General features: G+C 43.2%; 1 protein-coding gene across 1 annotated transcript in view; it reads left to right on the plus strand.

The window, feature by feature from the left end:
- The first annotated feature begins 5,498 nt into the window (after positions 1–5,498).
- NR6A1 (nuclear receptor subfamily 6 group A member 1) overlaps positions 5,499–18,606 on the plus strand; it is a 219,242-nt gene continuing 206,134 nt past the window's right edge. Inside the window, exon 1 of the mRNA XM_072748668.1 lies at positions 5,499–5,799. Within this exon, the coding sequence (XP_072604769.1) occupies positions 5,700–5,799 (100 nt within the window). The 5' untranslated portion in view covers positions 5,499–5,699. The remainder of the gene's footprint in view (positions 5,800–18,606) is intronic.

Genomic DNA, 18,606 nt, shown 5'->3' on the forward strand with positions numbered 1-18,606 from the left:
CTTCGCCTCTTCGAGCCTCAGTTTCCTCATCTGGAAAGTGGGGGAAATAGTGCTTTCCTTTTGGAATGGTTGTAAAGTTCAGATGAGCGATGTGTCCAGGGCCCGTGAGCCTTGGAGCTCTCCCAGCACCCAGACCCCGCCAGCTCTACTTTTCTGACGGCTCAGACCCACCTCTCCCGCTTGTTTCTTTTCCTCGTCCCTCCAAAATCCCTCCCGTCGACTCCCAGCTAAACTCCAGTAGCTCCTGCCGTTTAAACTCCCTCCTCCCATCCTCAGGAGGGAGCGCTTCATTTCTTCTGTTCCCAGGCAGAAAAATTTTGAAAAGAAGACGCCTCCGGTCGTCACTCAGGTTCCCTGCCCATCCCCTCGCTCCAGGACGGTCTCGCTTGGGAGGTGGCTTGTTGAGGTCCTCGGGAGCTCCTGTAACCACACCCAAGGCGGCACCTCTTTACTCTCCCAGAATCAACAGCTTTTGTTCATGCCTCCTTCTCAAACCCTCTCCTCTCTTGGTTTCCCCGTGTTACGTTATGCTGGGCTCCTTCGCAGTCACTTTGCAGGTCCTTCTACCTCTGCACCCCAGGGTGCTAGATGGCCTTCTCTGACCTCTCAGCACTGACTCTGTAGGTGACCATCCCCTGATCCCATGACAGTTCCACCTGTGTCTGTTTACCTGCCCTTGTAAACTTCAACTGCTCAAAAAAGGAACCTTCAATTGTGCCCCAGATGTTCTATGTTACTGCTACTCTCAAGCACATCCCCCCTAATGCATATTCCTTCCCCTGTTCATTTTCTTCTTAGAATTTATCACCCTATGAAACTTTCTGGTACGTGTGTTTCCTTGTGTCTTTTATGCCTTCCCTTGTGGGAGAGATGTAAGTCAACAGTGCACATACCTCGTGCATGAAAATGCTAGCTGAGTAGTCTTGAAGTGTGGTTCCAGGACCAGCAGCCTCAGCACCTCAGCACCACCTGGAAACTTAGAAATGCAAATTCTTAGGCTCTACCCCAGATCTCAGGAAGCAGAAACTCTAGGGGATGGGGCCCAGAAATCTGTGTGTGTGGTTTTTTTTTTTAAAGATTTTATTTATTTATTCATAGAGAGAGAGAGAGAGAGAGAGAGGCAGAGACACAGGCAGAGGGAGAAGCAGGCATCATACAGAGAGCTTGACGTGGGACTTGATCCAGGGTCTCCTGGATCACACCCTGGGTGGCAGGCGGCGCTAAACCGCTGCGCTACCGCGGCTGCCCAGAAATCTGTGTTTTAACAAGCCCTCCAAAGGATTTATAGTTTGAGAACTACTACCCTAGCACAATGTCTGGTACCCTCTAACTCTGAGCTACATTAACAAGTCACGTGCAGCAGGTGTTCAGTACAAATTAGCTTCTTTCATGACTAGAAATTTGGGGACATGCCAAAACCAGGGCTGGGTTAGTATAAAAAAATAAATATGGGGTGTGTGTATGCTTTTTGTAAAAAAGATTTTATTTATTTGAGAGAGAGAGCTCACGCACTCAAGCATGAGTAGGGGGAGGGGCAGAGGAAGAAGCATATTCCCTGCTGAGCTGGAAGCCGAGGATGCAGGGCTTGAACCTAAGACCCTGGGATCCTGACCTGAGTAGAAGGCAGAAGCTTAACCAACTGAGCCACCTAGGTACCCCTGGTGTGTGTTCTTATGTGCATAGAATACCTGTGAATGGACACACAATAAACCAGTATGGTGGTTATTGCTCAGAAGGGAAGAAACTGTTAGGAAACAGAGTAAGGAGAAAGCTTTACTTTTCATTGAATACTTTTTTTTGCATTGGGAATTTTGTAATGTGTGTCCTGTCTATTCAAATAATAGACAAAAAGGACTTACACAGAACTGCACAGAGGTTCCGTTTCCCAGACCTTTGTCCTCATGCAGCCTGGCTCTGACTCTCTAGCTGGGATCTGGAATTTCTTCCACAGAAGAAATTGCCCCAGACTCTGCCCTGTGCTGGCTGTTCCACAACATGGCCCCATCATCTCTGCTTTCTTCCTTTTCACCCTTCTCTCCAACTCCTCTTTCCCTCAGCAGGCACATCACAAATGGATTCTCTCAGTTCCCACTTGGCCTTGGGACCTTTGCATATGCTGTTCCTTTCTCCTGAAATTCTCTCTGCTGTCTTACTCACTCCTACTCATTCTTCCCATCTTATTTCAATGTTTCATATCCCAGAAAGCTTCCCCTCAGCTTCACCCCCAACCAAAATGAACACATATCCCCCTATCACACATTCCCACAGCACAAGGAACTTCTAGGTGTGTTCTCACTCGTGGAACTTATGTGCACTCATGGGTTTGTGTGGTTATTTGATCTGATTAGTGTCTGTCTCCACCACCACTGGGCAAAGCCCTCACGATGGGCTCAAACCTGCTTTGTTCTTAACTGTACCCCTGTTTTGTCCTGTTCCTCTGTCTGCCTTGGCCTCAGGACTACTCCCCTGAAGATCCCTCCTCATCCTTAAATATTTTCCTCCTTTCCAACACTTCTGTCAGGAGTCCTGCCCACGATGAGAATCTTTTCCGTTTGTCTTTCTGAGCCTGTTTCCTCATTTGTAAACTGGGGGAAAGTAATGACTTCTCAGGATTGTTAGAGTGTGGGGGACACTGTAGGGAAAAGGTCCCATAGTAGTTGCCGGACACATGGTAGGTGCCTACCTCATAGGACTCTGTATGTTTAGGACAGTGGCTGGGGTCTCAGTACATTGTCATTTCCCTCACCTTTCTCAGTCATGGTAGTTAACGCTTCCCAAGGAGCATTTTCAGAGAGGTGAATGGGAATTAAGATAGCTCTTTAATATCCCATTTATCAGGCCAAGCCTTATATTAATGGCTTTGCATGCATGATGTTAATTCTCGTAAAGATCCTGTGAAATAGCCACTATCATTATTTTCCCTTCCTCCCCTTAGAAACCAGGACATTGAGGCTTAGAAGTAACACTTAGCCCAAGGTCACAGTTACTAAATAGAAAAGTCTGATTTGTTTTATTCATCCTTTCACCCACTTAGCAATTATTTATTGTGTTCAGGCTCTGTGCTCAGCACTGGGTTATAATGATGAGGGAGAGAATAAAGGGATTGGACTAGTCAGATCTAGAGAAGCTTTTTAGGAGGAAGTAGCAACAAAGCTGGAGTGAAGGAAGAGGATGAGTTGCTTCCAAGGGTTGAGTATTTGGCTGCATTTTTGGGCGTATCTCTGAAGGTCAACTTGGAATCTGTCCACCACTGAAACCTCAGGCTTTCAGGAGGTTTCTGCAGTGCCACTTAGCCTTTGAATGGATCTCCAGGGATGGGGACCTCACTACCTCCAGAGGTTCGTGATAGAAAGGAAGTTCTGGAAGGCCTAGGAAAGCCACAATGTCCTGACACATTTTAGAACTCAGAGCTGAGGGTATGACCCAGAGGATCCATCTCTTCTGCCCTTCTCCCCCTCACACCACACTAAACTTCTCCCTTACTCTTGGGCTGGGAAATGGTAGTAGGGAAGCAAATAGAGGGGATCTAGGTGTCCCCTCATGGGAAGTATTTTAAAAAGTGTCCCTGAGGACATATTTAAACAGGATCTTGAAAGATGAATGGGAGTTTGGGAGTGGGTTGGGTGAAACCAGCAGAGTTCCAGCTTGAAGGAGCCAAGGTTCAGGTACTGAAGTCTGACACACTAGGTTTGGAATCCCCATTAGTGCTGGGTGACTTCATCAGTGTATCACGGAGACAATATTGGAGCTACCTCATAGAGCAGGTGTAAGATTTAGGCAACACAGTGTTAACTTAAATCTCCCAGGAAATGGCCAGCACAGATGAAATATATGATACAGATTAATCAATATTGGTAAGAACAGCCACCTTCAAAGTGCAAGGAAGCTTTGCAAAATATCCTGTGTAGCAGGTGAGAGATGGGATGTGATGAGAAATGTGTGGAGTCAGACAAGGCAGGAGTGTAAATGCCAGGATAAGGATTTTTATTTATTTTTATTTTATTTTTTAAAAGATTTTATTTATTTATTCATGACAGACACAGGGGAGGAGAGAGAGAGGGAGAAGCAGGCTCCATACAGGGAACCAGACGTGGGACTTGATCCTCGGTCTCCAGGATCACGCCCTGGGCTCAAGGCGGCGCTTAATCACTGAGCCACCAGGGCTACCCAAGATAAGGATTTTTTAAAAATTAAGCAAGGAATGACAGAGGAACCAATGGATTGCTAGGGCGGGATAGGGGGGTGGTGAGGAAAGGGCAGCCATGAGGGAACTGTGGCATGACTCCGCAGAGTAGAGGCGGGCAAAGCACCAGAGTTCTTGTTTTTGTCTTCAAGCAGGCCAGGTAGGGCTGAGTTAGACCCGGGGCGGCAGCCACGTTGAGTCCTTCACTGAGAGGGTCGCCGAGGGCGGACACCCGGGCAAGCCCAGAAGCTGGTGGCTGCGCGCCACCTGGTGACTGCAGGAGGTACGGCTCAGCCGAGAGCAGGGGACCGCAAAATCCGGCATTTTGGTCTGGGGAAACTGAGGCGGGGATACCGGCGGGGGTGGGTGGGGCTTGTGATCTTCCATTTGAACCCTCGTCCCTATTCTAACCCCATTTTACAGATAGGGTAACCGAGGAGAAGGGAGGGCGAATAAGGCTGGGCAAGGAGCTTCTCAAGCGGAAGGTTTCTTGAGACTAACAGTCAAGCGTCCGAGTTTCTTTAAAGGCATCAATGGGGGCAGCCCCGGTGGCCCCGCGGTTTGGCGCCGCCTTCAGCCCAGGGTGTGATCCTGGAGACCCCGAATCGAGTCCCGCGTGGGGCTCTCTGCATCGCGCCTGCTTCTCCCTCTGCCTGTGTCTGTGTCTGTCATGAATAAATAAATAAAATCTTAAAAAAAAAAAAAAAGGCATCAATGGCCTGGAGCTTTGCCATTCCGTTGGGCAGGGGAAATGAAAGAGGAGGAAGAGAAACCGTAGTCTTTCCCGCCCACCCGGAGGTAAAAGGCTTTTAAGAGTACCCCGGGAAGCAGAGTTTTATAGATTCCATTTGCATACGAACGCAGTCACCTGGAGTTAAACCCCAGCCCTTTAATCTCTGGTCCAATTTGTCCCGAAGTCGCGGAGGAAGTCCCTCGTGAATATCCCCAAACTCTGCCCCCTCGGCCCCGCCCACAGGGCTGGGCTTCACTGCACGTGCTCACCCAGCTCCTTCGCGGTCCGCCCCTAGGAAAGACTCATTATCTAGGTGGGGGGGGATACGGGATTCGTAGGGAACTTTGATATTGGAAAAATCAAATAAAGAGAAGGCCCTGATTTGTCAAATTCTTTAAATTTCACCAGAAGTTTTTATCACGGCTTGTGACACTGACAGGCCTTGGCCTTCACTTCTTAGGGCTGCTTATCCATCTCTCACCCCTTCAGTTGGTGGGGTCCCGCGTGGCGAGCCTCGCCAGGTGCACTTCAATTCCCAGCGTGCCCCTCAGGCCGGTGCGTGGCAGCGGCGCGTGACGTCGGGGGAGGGAGCTGGCCAGTGCTGAGGGGGCGCGGCGCGGAGGGGCGCGGAGCCGGGCGGCTCGGGGCCCAGAGAGCGCCGCGGCCGGGAGCCCGCCGGCCCCTGACAGCCTCCTCCCCCCCGGCGGACGACGGCGACGATTAGGACGAGGGCGCCGGTCATGGCGGCGCAGCGAACCGAGCGCGGGCCCTGAGCACCACCGCATGGAGCGGGACGAACGGCCGCCTAGCGGAGGGGGAGGCGGCGGGGGCTCGGCGGGGTTCCTGGAGCCGCCCGCCGCGCTCCCTCCGCCGCCGCGCAACGGTGGGTGAGGGGCGTGCGGAGCCCGGGTCCAGGAAGAACCGACTGCCTGTCTCTTGCCCCGGGGGCTCCCCTGTTTCTCAGCCGACTCTCTGGGAAGCCGTAACGGCTCTGGGTCTCCTCAGCGTGGACCTTCACCCCGGTTCCCTCAGCGCGGACCCTCTCCTCCCCGTCCTCCTACATGTGGACCCCCCCGCCTCCTTCCCGGTTCCCCTCAGCACGGACCCTCCCCCTGCCCGGTTCCTTCAACCCGAACCTTCGTTTCCTCCTCCCCCCGTGTCCCCTCAGTACTGGCCTCCCCTCCCCCCCGTCCCCTGTGCGCGAATCTTCCTCCCTCCCCCCAGGTCCCCTCAGCGCCGAGCCCTCCCCTTCCTCTGGGTCCCCTCAGCGCGGACCCTTCCCGCCCCCCCCCCCCCTCGCGTCCCGTCAGTGGGGGCTTCTCCTCCTCGGTCCCGTGTGCTCACAGCCTCCCCTTTCTCCTCTCGGAGGGTCCCTTCGGCGCTCTCCCCTCCCCCCGTCACCTCGGCGCCCTCCCACGCGGGTGCTCCCTCCCTCTGCGGACGCCACACCCTCGTCCCCGTCGGTCTCTGTGCCCTCACCTTTTTGGAGCTCCTTTCCTGCTGCTCTCTAGTCCCGCGCCTCCCATGCCACCCCCCCCCCCCCGCCCCCGTGAGCACCGCGAGCCTCCACCTCTGCCCCGACCCCTAGTTCGTTAGCTCCCGGCTTAACGTTTCCTTTTCGGACTTCTCGGTGCCTGCTTCACACCCCATTCCTCTGCTCCTGCCTCCGCCGGTGCTCAAACCCCCTTTTCTGCTGGCTCACATCTCTGGCCCGACCGGGCCCCCTGGACACCTGCCTGTTTCCTTTCTCCCTCCGGCCCGTACCGGTCCGTGCCCGCCCAAGCTCAGCTCTCCCCTTCCCTTTCCCGGACTCCGGCGCAGAGAATTCCTCACCTGGCCGGGCCCTTCCTCTCCAGTCTCCCCCTTCCCCCACGTCCGGCCAAGTCCTCGGGTTCCTCCGGGCGAACTCGCCCGCCTCCCCCCACCCCCCTCCGGCTCCCTCCCTCTGCGGAGTGTTTTATTTGTATCTGTTTGATATTTTCCCCCTCGGTGTTTGCCGCGGAATGTTTTTATTGGTAACGTGTAAGGAGCTTTTGTGAGGTCGTAAAAGGTGAACTTTTGAACTTGGAAAGCGCCCTGGAGCAATTAGCGCAGGCGATAGCCCCGGGAGGCCTGCATTACAAAGGGTGCTCGCACCGGCAGGCAAACGCTCCGGCTGCAAACCCGATTTATTTATTTATTTGCCCTGCCTTCCACCTTTCACATCTCATTTCCGAATAAAGGGCAGGCTCTCGGAGATCCGCGCCTCCTCCCCTCTCTGCGCCATAAACTCGCAATTCTCTGAAAGATCTAGGACGGAACAGTGTCTAACAAGTAACAGATTTCAAATTGAATGCAAACACCCAGGACAGTTAGGAGGCACTAAAAATTAATTGCTTCAGCAAGAAGTTTCTCAATCAGGACAGTGACCTGGCAGGTGTGAGGAAAATAACCTGAAAATAGGTCATTTAGGCGCTCAGTTGAGTGAAGAGTTACAGAAGGGGAGAGATCTGGGGGTAAATCTGCGCCTCCTTGTACTTATAAACTCATCAGACATTTACTGTCAATTCAGTAGATCCGGTATTTTTACCAGTTAGGGGAAAAGTCTGTTTAGAAGAGAGCCTGGTTAACTTCACTTGATGTTGCTGACCAAATAGTGGTATGTTTTAAAAGCCCTTGTCCTTTTTCAAGATGTATGTGCTGTGTGGTATCTAGGTGGCTGGCAGTCCCGTGGGATGTCTTTGGAGAATAATTTCTGAATGTGAACATGTTTGAGATCAATAAAATTCCCGTGTCACAAAGGAGGAGGCTGGAATCCATTGAGGGTAGAAGACAGTATCATAGGAACAAAGGATTTCTTTAATGCTTTTGACTTTTAAAGCTTTTTAAGTAAAGATTTGTTTTGATATTGATGTATGAACGTTGTAAATCCTGATCCAATATTTACGCTGATTTTTTTTACCCAACCTGCGTCTATTTTATAGACCATATTAAGTACATGTATTTTCATAATGTCTTTCTACATGTGTGTACTTCCTTTTTTTTTTTTTTTGGATGTGTGTACTTCCTATAGCACCTGTGCATAACCTGTAGATGATCGATTTTACTGCAGACATTTACTTTCAATTCTATTTGAGAATGTTGTAAGGGAAGCCTAGGAACTGCATTTGCTATTAATTATTCATTAGTACATTTTAAAGAACTCAATGGTAATTTTAACTCTTAGTCAAATTTCCTATTCATAGTCTCATTTCCTCAATTGGTCAAACCATTTAAAAGAATGTTATCGAACATTCCATTTAGGCCAAGGTGGCGTTAATATTTTACATCAGTCCATTTTAGTGCAACAAATATTTCGTTTTTGTTGAAAACACAGTGGGACTTTGGGCAGTTTGATGGGCTTAAAAGAAAATACAGGAAACATTAGACTGTTGTGGGATGTCTTATTTTTTCAGTATAAAAACGAGTATTGTATACTGTTTTACGATTTATCACAGGAGAATTACCAAAATAGAAAAAGTTAAAAGAAAGTTTACCTTTGGAATGGTGGGGACTTCCCCCCCACCTTTTATACTTAATAATATTTTTCTTCAAAAGTAAATGAGACTGCTTAAGTTCTAAGCAGAGAAAATGAATTCTCCTGACTTTTTATCCAAAGACTGATACCCATTTTGTATGAACTATTTGCAATAGATAGCTATCTAGATATAGGAAGTCTTTTGGTTTGTGTCATGATGAAATTAACTGGAGGTGGAATTTTAGAAATGTTTTCCTGCCAGAAACGGCATTGATGTCGAATTTACAGTCTTGTAGATGTTTTTAGTTGCAAGTAGTTGTTTTTGATGCACCATAACTCTTTCAGGAATTTCATGTGCTGGCTGTGCTAGATATTTTCAGTTGTTGCTGTAGGTTTTCATAACAAACACGAACTCATTTAGTCATAATAGAGGACTGCTTGCTTTTTGGGGTTTTAAAGGAAGATGAATGATTTGAGGAAGTATATGCTGGCTTACATTTGTTGTATTTTAACAGAATGAAGTAGTAGTCTTTTAGATATTTTAAGTAGAAGAAAGGTTATAAGCCATTATTAGTAATTAAAAGCATGTTTTATGTAACTATACTTTAGAGGAAATGGGGAGAAATTCGCTAAATAACTTGAAGCCTTTTTCCTGCATGACTGTGTCATGCAAATGTTTATCCCTGAAAATATGATATTTTCGATTACAATAACTTTTCAGTTCTGTGACTTTATTTTTTTATTTTATTTTTAGTTCTGTGACTTTAAAAGTTAATTCTGAATCCCCTCAGAATTTTCTACTTTCATTGAAATAAAAAAAAGCATACTGGGGTACTGTTGTGTATACAAATGGCACACAGGTATTTTTTAGTAAGTTCCACAACCTCCAAAGAACACTGAAAGGCAACAATGAACTGATTCACTGGTGATTTTGAGCAGCAGAGGTGTGAGATGGCATTTCTGATCTCGGTTCACTATCCACCAAAATCTTTGTGAGCATTTCTGTTCCTTGTAATGAAAATATGGTTGTGACATGCTTCATAATCTTGTTATTCTGAATTCCATAGCAAAAAGGTGTGTGGATGCATGTGTCTGTGTTAGCATGTGAAAGGAAGTTCAGTGGGGAGGAGGAAGGGGAGCTAATGAAAAAAAAACTGCTAGTAGATTTCCTAAACTATTCCCAAATCGTGCATTTCCATATTTTATTCATAATTTCTTGGTTTCTCATTTTTTCCACTTTCTCCTGAGGTGGTGGGGGCAAAGGTAAAAAAATAAGCTTTAGAGTAAAATAATTTTAGGTCAGCAGAGAATAGGGGTTAGAAATGCCAACTGCTACTGTGTTATTGATAAAGAAATTGTTTATACCAAAAAAAAAAAAAAAAAAGAAATTGTTTATACCACTTGTAGTATAAAAGTATTGTAGTGCTTGTTGTGCAAGCTGCCTTAAATTACTAATGAATGTTTGTGTGTTTGGGGGCCCGGGACTGTGTGTGTTCATCTTGTATTAAGACACTAGCATTTTGTTTTTATAATTAGGTAGGTATTTATTGGTTTGTGCTGAACAATTTAGTCCGTTGATGAATTGTCTTGAGATCACACCCTCTGGCTTCAGAATTTCAAAAGCCAGGGATAGCTCCTTCCATATCAGGAGACTTCGTGTTCAACAAGCTCATTTAGGTCTTGGGGCCTTGTCATAATTTTTGGTTCTTGTATTTACTTTTGTGTTATAGCCAAGTTAAAGGACACTTTGTTTCAGTTACTTATTTCGTGTATATAATTAGGTTGGAAGTTAAATTTGTAAAGATGCCTTTTAAGAATAAATTCTACATTTTTGGTCAAATCTATTCTTTTAAAGTAGGGCAATAAAAATGCCTTATTTTGTGTGAACCAATCACCTTATATGTGAAAAAGGTCACAGAAAAAGTTCTGAATCAACCGTTAAACAAAATTTGCATTTCTGCAAAAAAAAAAAAAAATCCTTGAAACAATTTTAACAGAGGGTAGCTGCTGAATATGCCCATACAAACACCTAATTCTTTGCAGTTCTTTGAGCGTATTTCCAAAACCAAGATTTTGTAACAGAAAGTGTTTTGTTTGGAACTTTTAAAACTTTTTTGTTTCAAACTTTTGTATTCTTAAGGTCGGCTTTTTCCTGGCTTAGGTAATTTCTTATGGGTTTACTGATGCCTTTGATAACTAGAGTTCAGAAATATCAGAATTATTAAAAGTCGGCAAGAAGTGCTGAGCAGGTAATTGATTTTAAGGTGTTGAGCCCCTGTTACAGCCAAAGTTTTGGATTCATCTGAGCTTAACCTTAGAAAAAAAAATCTGGTGTAACTTTGATATATACATTATTACTAGAATCAAGGCTGGTATTTATTGCTTGTTTTCCAACACAGCTTGTCTTTACAAAAAAGAAGGCTGTTAGACTACGGATAGTGGAAAATTAGAAGAAAACCATTGTGAGATGTCTAACCTGCTTTTCAGTGTGGTTTAGAACTAATTTTGTTTGAAAGAATAAAATATTTCTGAATTATTTCATCCTTCCTTTATTACCTGCCGTTAAATAGCAGTCTGTGTAGAACAGCTTCTCGAGAAAACAAGAATTTTTTGCTAGTTCTGTTTATTTAAATAAAACTTTACTATGTAACCCCGTAATTTTGATTAACAGTGATTTGGTTGGGGAGAGAACCAGGATTTCCTCAGCTGGCTGCTGGGGAGCTGAATTGCTTTTTTCCCCACCCCCACTGCACCAAATCTTTTGATCCCCAAGCTACAGTGGTTGTCAAGTGAAAATGCAATCTGAGAGAAAATAAGTTGTGAAAATAGTCTACTTTCAGGCTTCACTTGCAATTCTGAATTTTTGTTCTTGAAAAAATTATGGGGATAATTGAACCTTTAAAATTTGTCTTGAATGGAGCAAACTCTCATGTCTAAGTAGAAAATTCATTAAAAATACATTTCTTTAAAAATTTTGGAGTTTTAGTGTTGATAGTCACTATTTCACAAGAGAAATTATCCTAATTATAAATTCACAGAAGACAGTCAAGTGTTTTGAATTTCTTTAGGAATGAGTGTTTGGGAAAAATGAGCCTTGATGCAAGGGAAAAATTTTCATTTAAGGTAGTTTGTAGTTTCTCCATCAGTATTATAGAATAAGTTCAAATAGAGAATCCCAAATTCTTATGTCATACGCTAAATAAACTCTACAGTTTGTTACATTAAGAGTTAACTTAAAAAATATATTCAAATAATGAGGTCTTTGGATCTTAATTGCAAACTGTACACCCTTCAATTGTTTATGCCACAGAAGCTATTCAAGCATAAACCACAGATGGCAGTAGTAGCATATTTTTCTATTTTCTGGAGAGATTTTTGCCTTAAATTGGTGTCCATTCTGTGGGCACTGTTGATAAGTCAGCTGGCAAGTGTAATGTTTCCAAAACCCAATTCCCTAGGCAGCAACATGTAATCTACTCCAGAAACAAATCTGAGTATTTGATTTGAAGATCTACTCTGTGGGTGGTTGGAACCAGAATGGTGACTTTGTCAAAGGGCAGTTATAAAAAGAAGTTGTTAATAATGATAGAGGGCATTGTTTGAAAAATAAGCACATTGGAACTGTAGCTGTGGTATTAGCAAGATGTATTAACCATAGATAATTGCTTGAACAGCTATTTGCATAAGAAAATTTATAATTCATTTAAAATGATATTCAGTCATAATTTTGAGAGAAGTATCACAACTAAATTCTTCATGTGGAAGAGGTAGCTAGTCTTCTCAGCTTTTGTTTGCAACTTCTTACATTTCATAGTATCATGGGATTCTAGATCTGTCTATAAAGCATTTCAGAGGTCTATGAGTGGGTTCTGCTTGCTTTTCTAGTCTATCTTTATAAGTATCAGAATTTCTGTGTTAATTTCCTTCTTTAAAAACGTTGAAAAAGGATATGATTAATCAAATTTTAAACCACCTTTATTTCCTTTGAATTCAAAGGAAACAGAGGTATTACCCTATAGTTTAAGACTGAGGAAACAGTTCAATAACAAATCTGTGCCAAAATGAAGGACAAGGGAACTGTCTTAACCTAAATATAGTTTTCATTCAAAAAATTAATTTTATGTAACTCACGCACTCATTTCAATCTTGAAGCTGTGTCATCCTGGAAGGATTAAAAATCCAGTCTTAACCATTTTTGTTAACTTCTTATAAAATGCAGTGTTCTTGGGGATCCCTAGGTGGCTCAGCGGTTTGGCGCCTGCCTTTGCTTTGGCCCAGGGCGCGATTCTGGAGTCCCAGGATCGAGTCCCGAGTCGGGCTCCGGGCATGGAGCCTGCTTCTCTCTCTGCCTGTGCCCGCCGCCCCCCCTCTTTGTCTATCATGAATAAATAAATAAATCTTTAAAAATAAATAAAATGCACGGTTCTTTGTATAACAGTTAACTATTCAGTTTAGTTTTTTACCTAACAAAAGAAAGAGGACACAACACTTCTATGAAGTCATATACATTTTTTATTTGGCTTTATCTCTTGCCTTTAAAATTTATAAGTCATTAATGAAATAGTACTTAGTTGGATTGTATTATTTTCTTTTTTTTTTAATTTTTTATTTATTTATGATAGTCACACAGAGAGAGAGAGAGAGAGGCAGAGACACAGGTAGAGGGAGAAGCAGGCTCCATGCACCGGGAGCCCGATGTGGGATTTGATCCCGGGTCTCCAGGATCGCGCCCTGGGCCAAAGGCAGGCGCCAAACCGCTGCGCCACCCAGGGATCCCGGATTGTATTATTTTCTATCATTCATCATTTGTTGGTCATTCATTTCTGGATTGTTTCAGACTTAATTTCTTCCTATTCATTGGGTCCTTAACTCTGTTTTTTTACTATATTATCTAAACCAGTGATTTTCAAAGTGTGGTTCAAGAACTTCTGGGAGAATCCCTAAGACCCTTTCAGGAGAGTCTTGAGGTGAAAACTATTTTTATTGTAACATTGGCATTGTTTGCCTTTTTCACCATGTTGACATTTGTACTGATGTTGCAGAATACGACAATGGGTACAAACCGTTCGCACTTTAGAAGAATCAAAGCACCAAACTGTGCTAGTAGTCATTGTATTTGTCACCTTCATGCACTTAATATTTTTTTAAAAGCCATTTCACCTGTCTGACTTTGATGAAGGGGTAAAAATGATTAATTCCATTAAATCTCAGCCCTTGAGTACATGTTTTTGATATCATATTTGAGGAAATTGCAAGTAGGCAAGTACACACAAAGAATTTCTGCTGCATACCAAAATAGAATACTCGTTTTAAGGCAAAATGCTGGGGATCCCTGGGTGACTCAGCGGTTTAGCACCTGCATTTGGCCCAGGGTGTGATCCTGGGGTTCTAGGATGGATCCCACATTAGGCTCCCTACATGGAGCCTGCTTCTGTCTCTGCCTCTCTCTCTTTCTCTGTGTCTCTCATGAATAAATAAAATCTTTAAAAAAAAAATAAGGCAAAGGACTTGTGCAATTATGTTGTAAGCTGAAGTAGTAGCTGCTTTTTTTCATGGAACATCATTTTCACTTGAAAGAACAATTGACAAACTATGGTTTATTGGGACTTAGGTATTTGGCAGTCCATTTTTTTGAAAATGAACATGAGCTAGTTACATCAAGGAAAACTGACAGTATTTGTTTGTTGCTGGTGAGTAAAATTTGAGCTTTCAGAGGACAATTAGAATTTTGGAAAACTTGCCCTTGTCACTTTGAGCTTGACAGCTACCCAATACTTAAGGCCTTTTCTTTTCTTTTTTTTTTTTTTTAAAGGCCTTTTCTGATGAAGAGAAGTATCACTATTAACAAGTTTGATTTTTCATTGATACTGTGTGATGAAATATGCTAACATTTTGAAGTTCATATGTCAGTGAAGGAATATTTTCCTTCGTTGGTGTGTGATGTTAACAAAATTCTGCGTGGGTAAAAGGATCTATCAAATTATCAGACCAATGGATTTTATTGTGACAGAATACACAAGTTCATTGATATGGTTTTATATTTTGCATTGAACTAACTTTTTTTTTTTAAGACTTTATTTATTCATGAAAGGCGCAGAGAGACGGGCAGAGGGGGAGAACCAGGTTCCACGCAGGGAGCCTCATGGTGGGACTCGATCCCCGGACTCCAGGATCATGCCCTGGGCCAAAGGCAGGTGCTAAATTGCTGAGCCACCCAGGGATCCCCTGAACTGACTTTTTTAATATTAGTTTTACAGTGCAGGTGAGGGGTGGGATGAGGTGGGGGCGGGGGCAGAGGGAGAGGAAGAGGTTTTTTTGTTTTTGTTTTTTTTAGATTTTATTTATTTGACAGAGCAAGAGAGCACAAGCAGGGGTAGCAGCAGAAGGAGAGAGAAAAGCAGGTTCCCTGCCAAGCAGGGAGCCCAATTGCAAGGCTCAAACCCAGGACCCTGGGATCATGACCTGAGCTGAAGGCAGACACTTAACCCACTGAGAGACACCCAGGCACCCTGAGAGGGAGAGTGTCTTAAGCAGACTCCACGTGGAGCCAGATGTGGGGCTCGATTTCATGATCCTAAGATCTTGATCTGAGCCAAAACCAAGGGTCAGTTGTTTAATTGACTGTACCACCCAGGCACCCCTCACACTGAACTAACCTTTTTAAGAAACTACCACTTACTAAGTTTTGGTGAATTATCAAAATACACAAATTTTAACAAGTAGATACTTCTTCCTTTTCCAGTTATAAATCAGGCCAGATTTTCTGCCTATACTTCAGCCAAAACAGCTTAACATGTTGTACTGAATGCAGACACATACAGGAGAATCTAGCTGCCAGGATTAAGCCAGATGTTAGAGAGTACCAAAAAAGTATAAAACAACACTCTTCTTCTCACCAGTTTTTGTTGTTGTTAAAAAGTTTGTTTTTCGGGATCCCTGGGTGGCGCAGCAGTTTGGCGCCTGCCTTTGGCCCAGGGCGCGATCCTGGAGACCCGGGATTGAATCCCATATCGGGCTCCCGGTGCATGGAGCCTGCTTCTCCCTCTGCCTGTGTCTCTGCCTCTCTCTCTCTCTCTCTCTCTCTCTCTCTGACTATCATAAAAAAAAAAAGTTTGTTTTTCATAAAAACATGTTATCTATATAACATGATAGGTTTATTGTTACTTTAAATGAATAGATATTTTTGGGACACCTGGGTGTCTCAGTGGTTGCCTTTGGCTCAGGTCATGATAATCACTCAGACCAAAACTATGTGTAAATGAATTTAAGATGGAAGAAAATGATGACCCCATAAGATCCTATTGTTAGTACTTTGTTACTTTGGGTTGTTTCGTCTTTCTGTCTTTCCTTCTTTCTTATTTCTCCTCCATAAAGGGACTACAGAGGGGGGAAAAATGAAAGAGTTCATATCATTTTAGGTTTTCGTTGCTTGAGACTAAATGAAGTGTGTCATAGTTCACCCTCACTGAGTTCTCTGATAAGGGTTTTGTTACCTGTTACATGAAACCTGTTACTTAACTGTTAATTATCTTGTGGTAGAAATTTTCCAACAGAACCTGTTTCCTCACTAAGGGGAGATTTATAATTGTGGAAATAAGTTTTATAACACAAAAATATTTAATAGGAGTCCTTCCTGTAAAAATAAAGGAATACTTATATGAGATTTTAGAAGATCCTATCTTTTTAAAACTTGCAGGAGTAGCTTGCTTGTTTGCTTTCAGACAAGTTTGGCTTTTGTTGAGTCTCTTAAAGTTGAGATTTTGGCAATGTCATTTTGTAGATTGGTTTGCCTTTTAACCTGGTTTTCACTGAGGGAGGTGGTAATAAAGCCTATATAAAACATCTCCTCTTCTCAAAGAATACCCTTTCCTAGTGTGAGTAACATTTTAGTGTAAGTCAATTACTGTGTTGTTAAAGAATTAGGGATTTACTCCTAAGGGTAGTTGCTAGGTAGAACTCATTCTGTAGTGAGCTTGCTGGCAGAAGAAATGTCACATAACAATGTGAATAACAATAAGGAATTACTGGATCAGATCTTAAGATGAAACTTGGTGGGTGATGAAAGATCAGTGAGATATTTGGGCTTCTTTCCTTAAAGAGCTCTGTAATTTGATGTTCTTGGAGTTTCATGTAAAATATCATTTAAAGCATTTTTGTATTCTGTGGGGGTTGCAGCTTTATTATAAGAAGATACAAGTCTTTCCTTTTTCCTATTAATATTTCAAGTTTCAGATGAAATTTTTAAATCCATCAATTGAGTTGTTTTAATTACTAAAATTAATAACTGAGGCAGATTATTTTTTCTTCCATATTCTTGCTATAAAAATCTAACCTGTCAGGAGACTTCCTCCCTAGCCTTACAGTCCTTCCTCCAAAATCGCTTTTTAGCAGGATAATAAACCACCTGGGGGAAACCCCCCACTGATACCTATTTAGAGGGCTTTGTTTTTTGGAAGTGGCAGTAGTAGTTTCTGTCAGGGAGGAAGGGTTTTGGTTAGATGGTGTGAGAGGGAAAGAGCATGGACTCTGGAGTGTGGCAAAACAAAGATCACAGCTATGTGACTTTGTCACTTGACTTCTCTGAACTTTGGTGTTCTCATTTAATTATAGCGGCTAACATATAATATTCTAAGCGCCTTACATGTATTAACTTAGTTTATCCTCATAACTCTACGAATTAGGTGTTCTGGGATCCCTGGGTGGCGCAGCGGTTTGGCGCCTGCCTTTGGCCCAGGGCGCGATCCTGGAGACCCGGGATCGAATCCCATATCGGGCTCCCGGTGCATGGAGCCTGCTTCTCCCCCCGCCTGTGTCTCTGCCTCTCTCTCTCTCTCTGTGACTATCATAAATAAATAAAAAAATTAAAAAAAAAAAAAAGAATTAGGTGTTCTGCTATCCTCTCCATTTTTGCAAGTATGAAAACTAAAACCCAGAGAGGTTCAACCCCAAATTTTATAGTTAGTAACATTGTAAATAATTGTTCCCTAGATTTAATTCTTCCCAACCTCTATACTTAACGTTTTTGAAATTGTAGGGTTATTAGTGATTAAGGTCTATAAAGTACGAAGCAAAATGGCTTTCGCAAAGCACACACTTGCAAATCCAGGCCATTTATAGTTGTGGAGGCCCAGAATTCAGCTTTCTGTAGATAGTCACAAGATCCACTTTTAGAATTCCAAGTGACTTTTTTCATTCTCTTATGTTGGCTTTAATAAGCCAACCAGAGAACAATTCTGTGGAGTTAGGGACAATCCTTGGTGGCCCTAAAGAGTACTAAGGAAAGAAAAGTTTTTGAGCTACCCAGGGCAGGGATAGCCTATCTTGCATCTGTGTCCTCAAGACTAAGCACAAGGAATTGCTGTTTTATGAATATTGAATGAATGAATGAATGAATGAATGAATGAATGAATGAAAGAACAGTCAGGTCAGGAATCTGAGTCTTGATTTTATCAGAGATCTTTGAGTCTGAGTCCTTTGTTGGTATTCAGAGAAAGTCTACAAAACATATGGGAAGAGAATGTGCTTCTCAGTCACTTGGGAAAACTGGAGCCAATATCTAAGTCAAGAAGTGTGTTAAAAGCTAAATCGAAGGTTTGATGGGCCCTCCAACCAGAATGTAGTTTCTGTTTGGAGATGTGGCTTTCCTTGTAGCTACAGTGACTAGATGCACCAAATTAAGATGAGATGACCAATAACTCCTGGCTGTTTGACTGTACTGGGGAATTCAGTTTAGGAAAGGTGGCTTTGTCCTTTTTTACCGTTTTTAATTCTGCCACACAAAAGTTAGCTTTACGGAGGAGAGGAGAACCAAATCAAGAAGGTTGATGTAACTTTTTGAAATTGGTAGTATAAGAGCCAGTTGTCCAAAGCTTGTAAAATATAGAAAGTGATTTTCTAGCAAAGAGAGGTATAGTGAGAAAAATGTGGCAGTGTGGGTTAATAGATTATGGTAACAGTATAGTCTGAGTAGGAAAGGACTTGAGAGAAAAGGCCAAGCAACCATATTATTTGGGGAGTTTTGACACCCAGGAACTAGTTAATAAGGCCTGGGTTTTGTCTGGGTTCTGATTCTAATTCTGTTATGAAGTCCTGTTTATATGTCACTTGTAAAATGAAGGAGCTGAATTATAAATTAGATAATCCCTGAAGGGATTTTCCAGCTTTATTAGGGAATGAATTGGGTAAAACAGGAAG

This window comes from Vulpes vulpes, chromosome 2 (genome assembly GCF_048418805.1).
Source record: "Vulpes vulpes isolate BD-2025 chromosome 2, VulVul3, whole genome shotgun sequence".
Classification (NCBI taxonomy): domain Eukaryota; kingdom Metazoa; phylum Chordata; class Mammalia; order Carnivora; family Canidae; genus Vulpes; species Vulpes vulpes.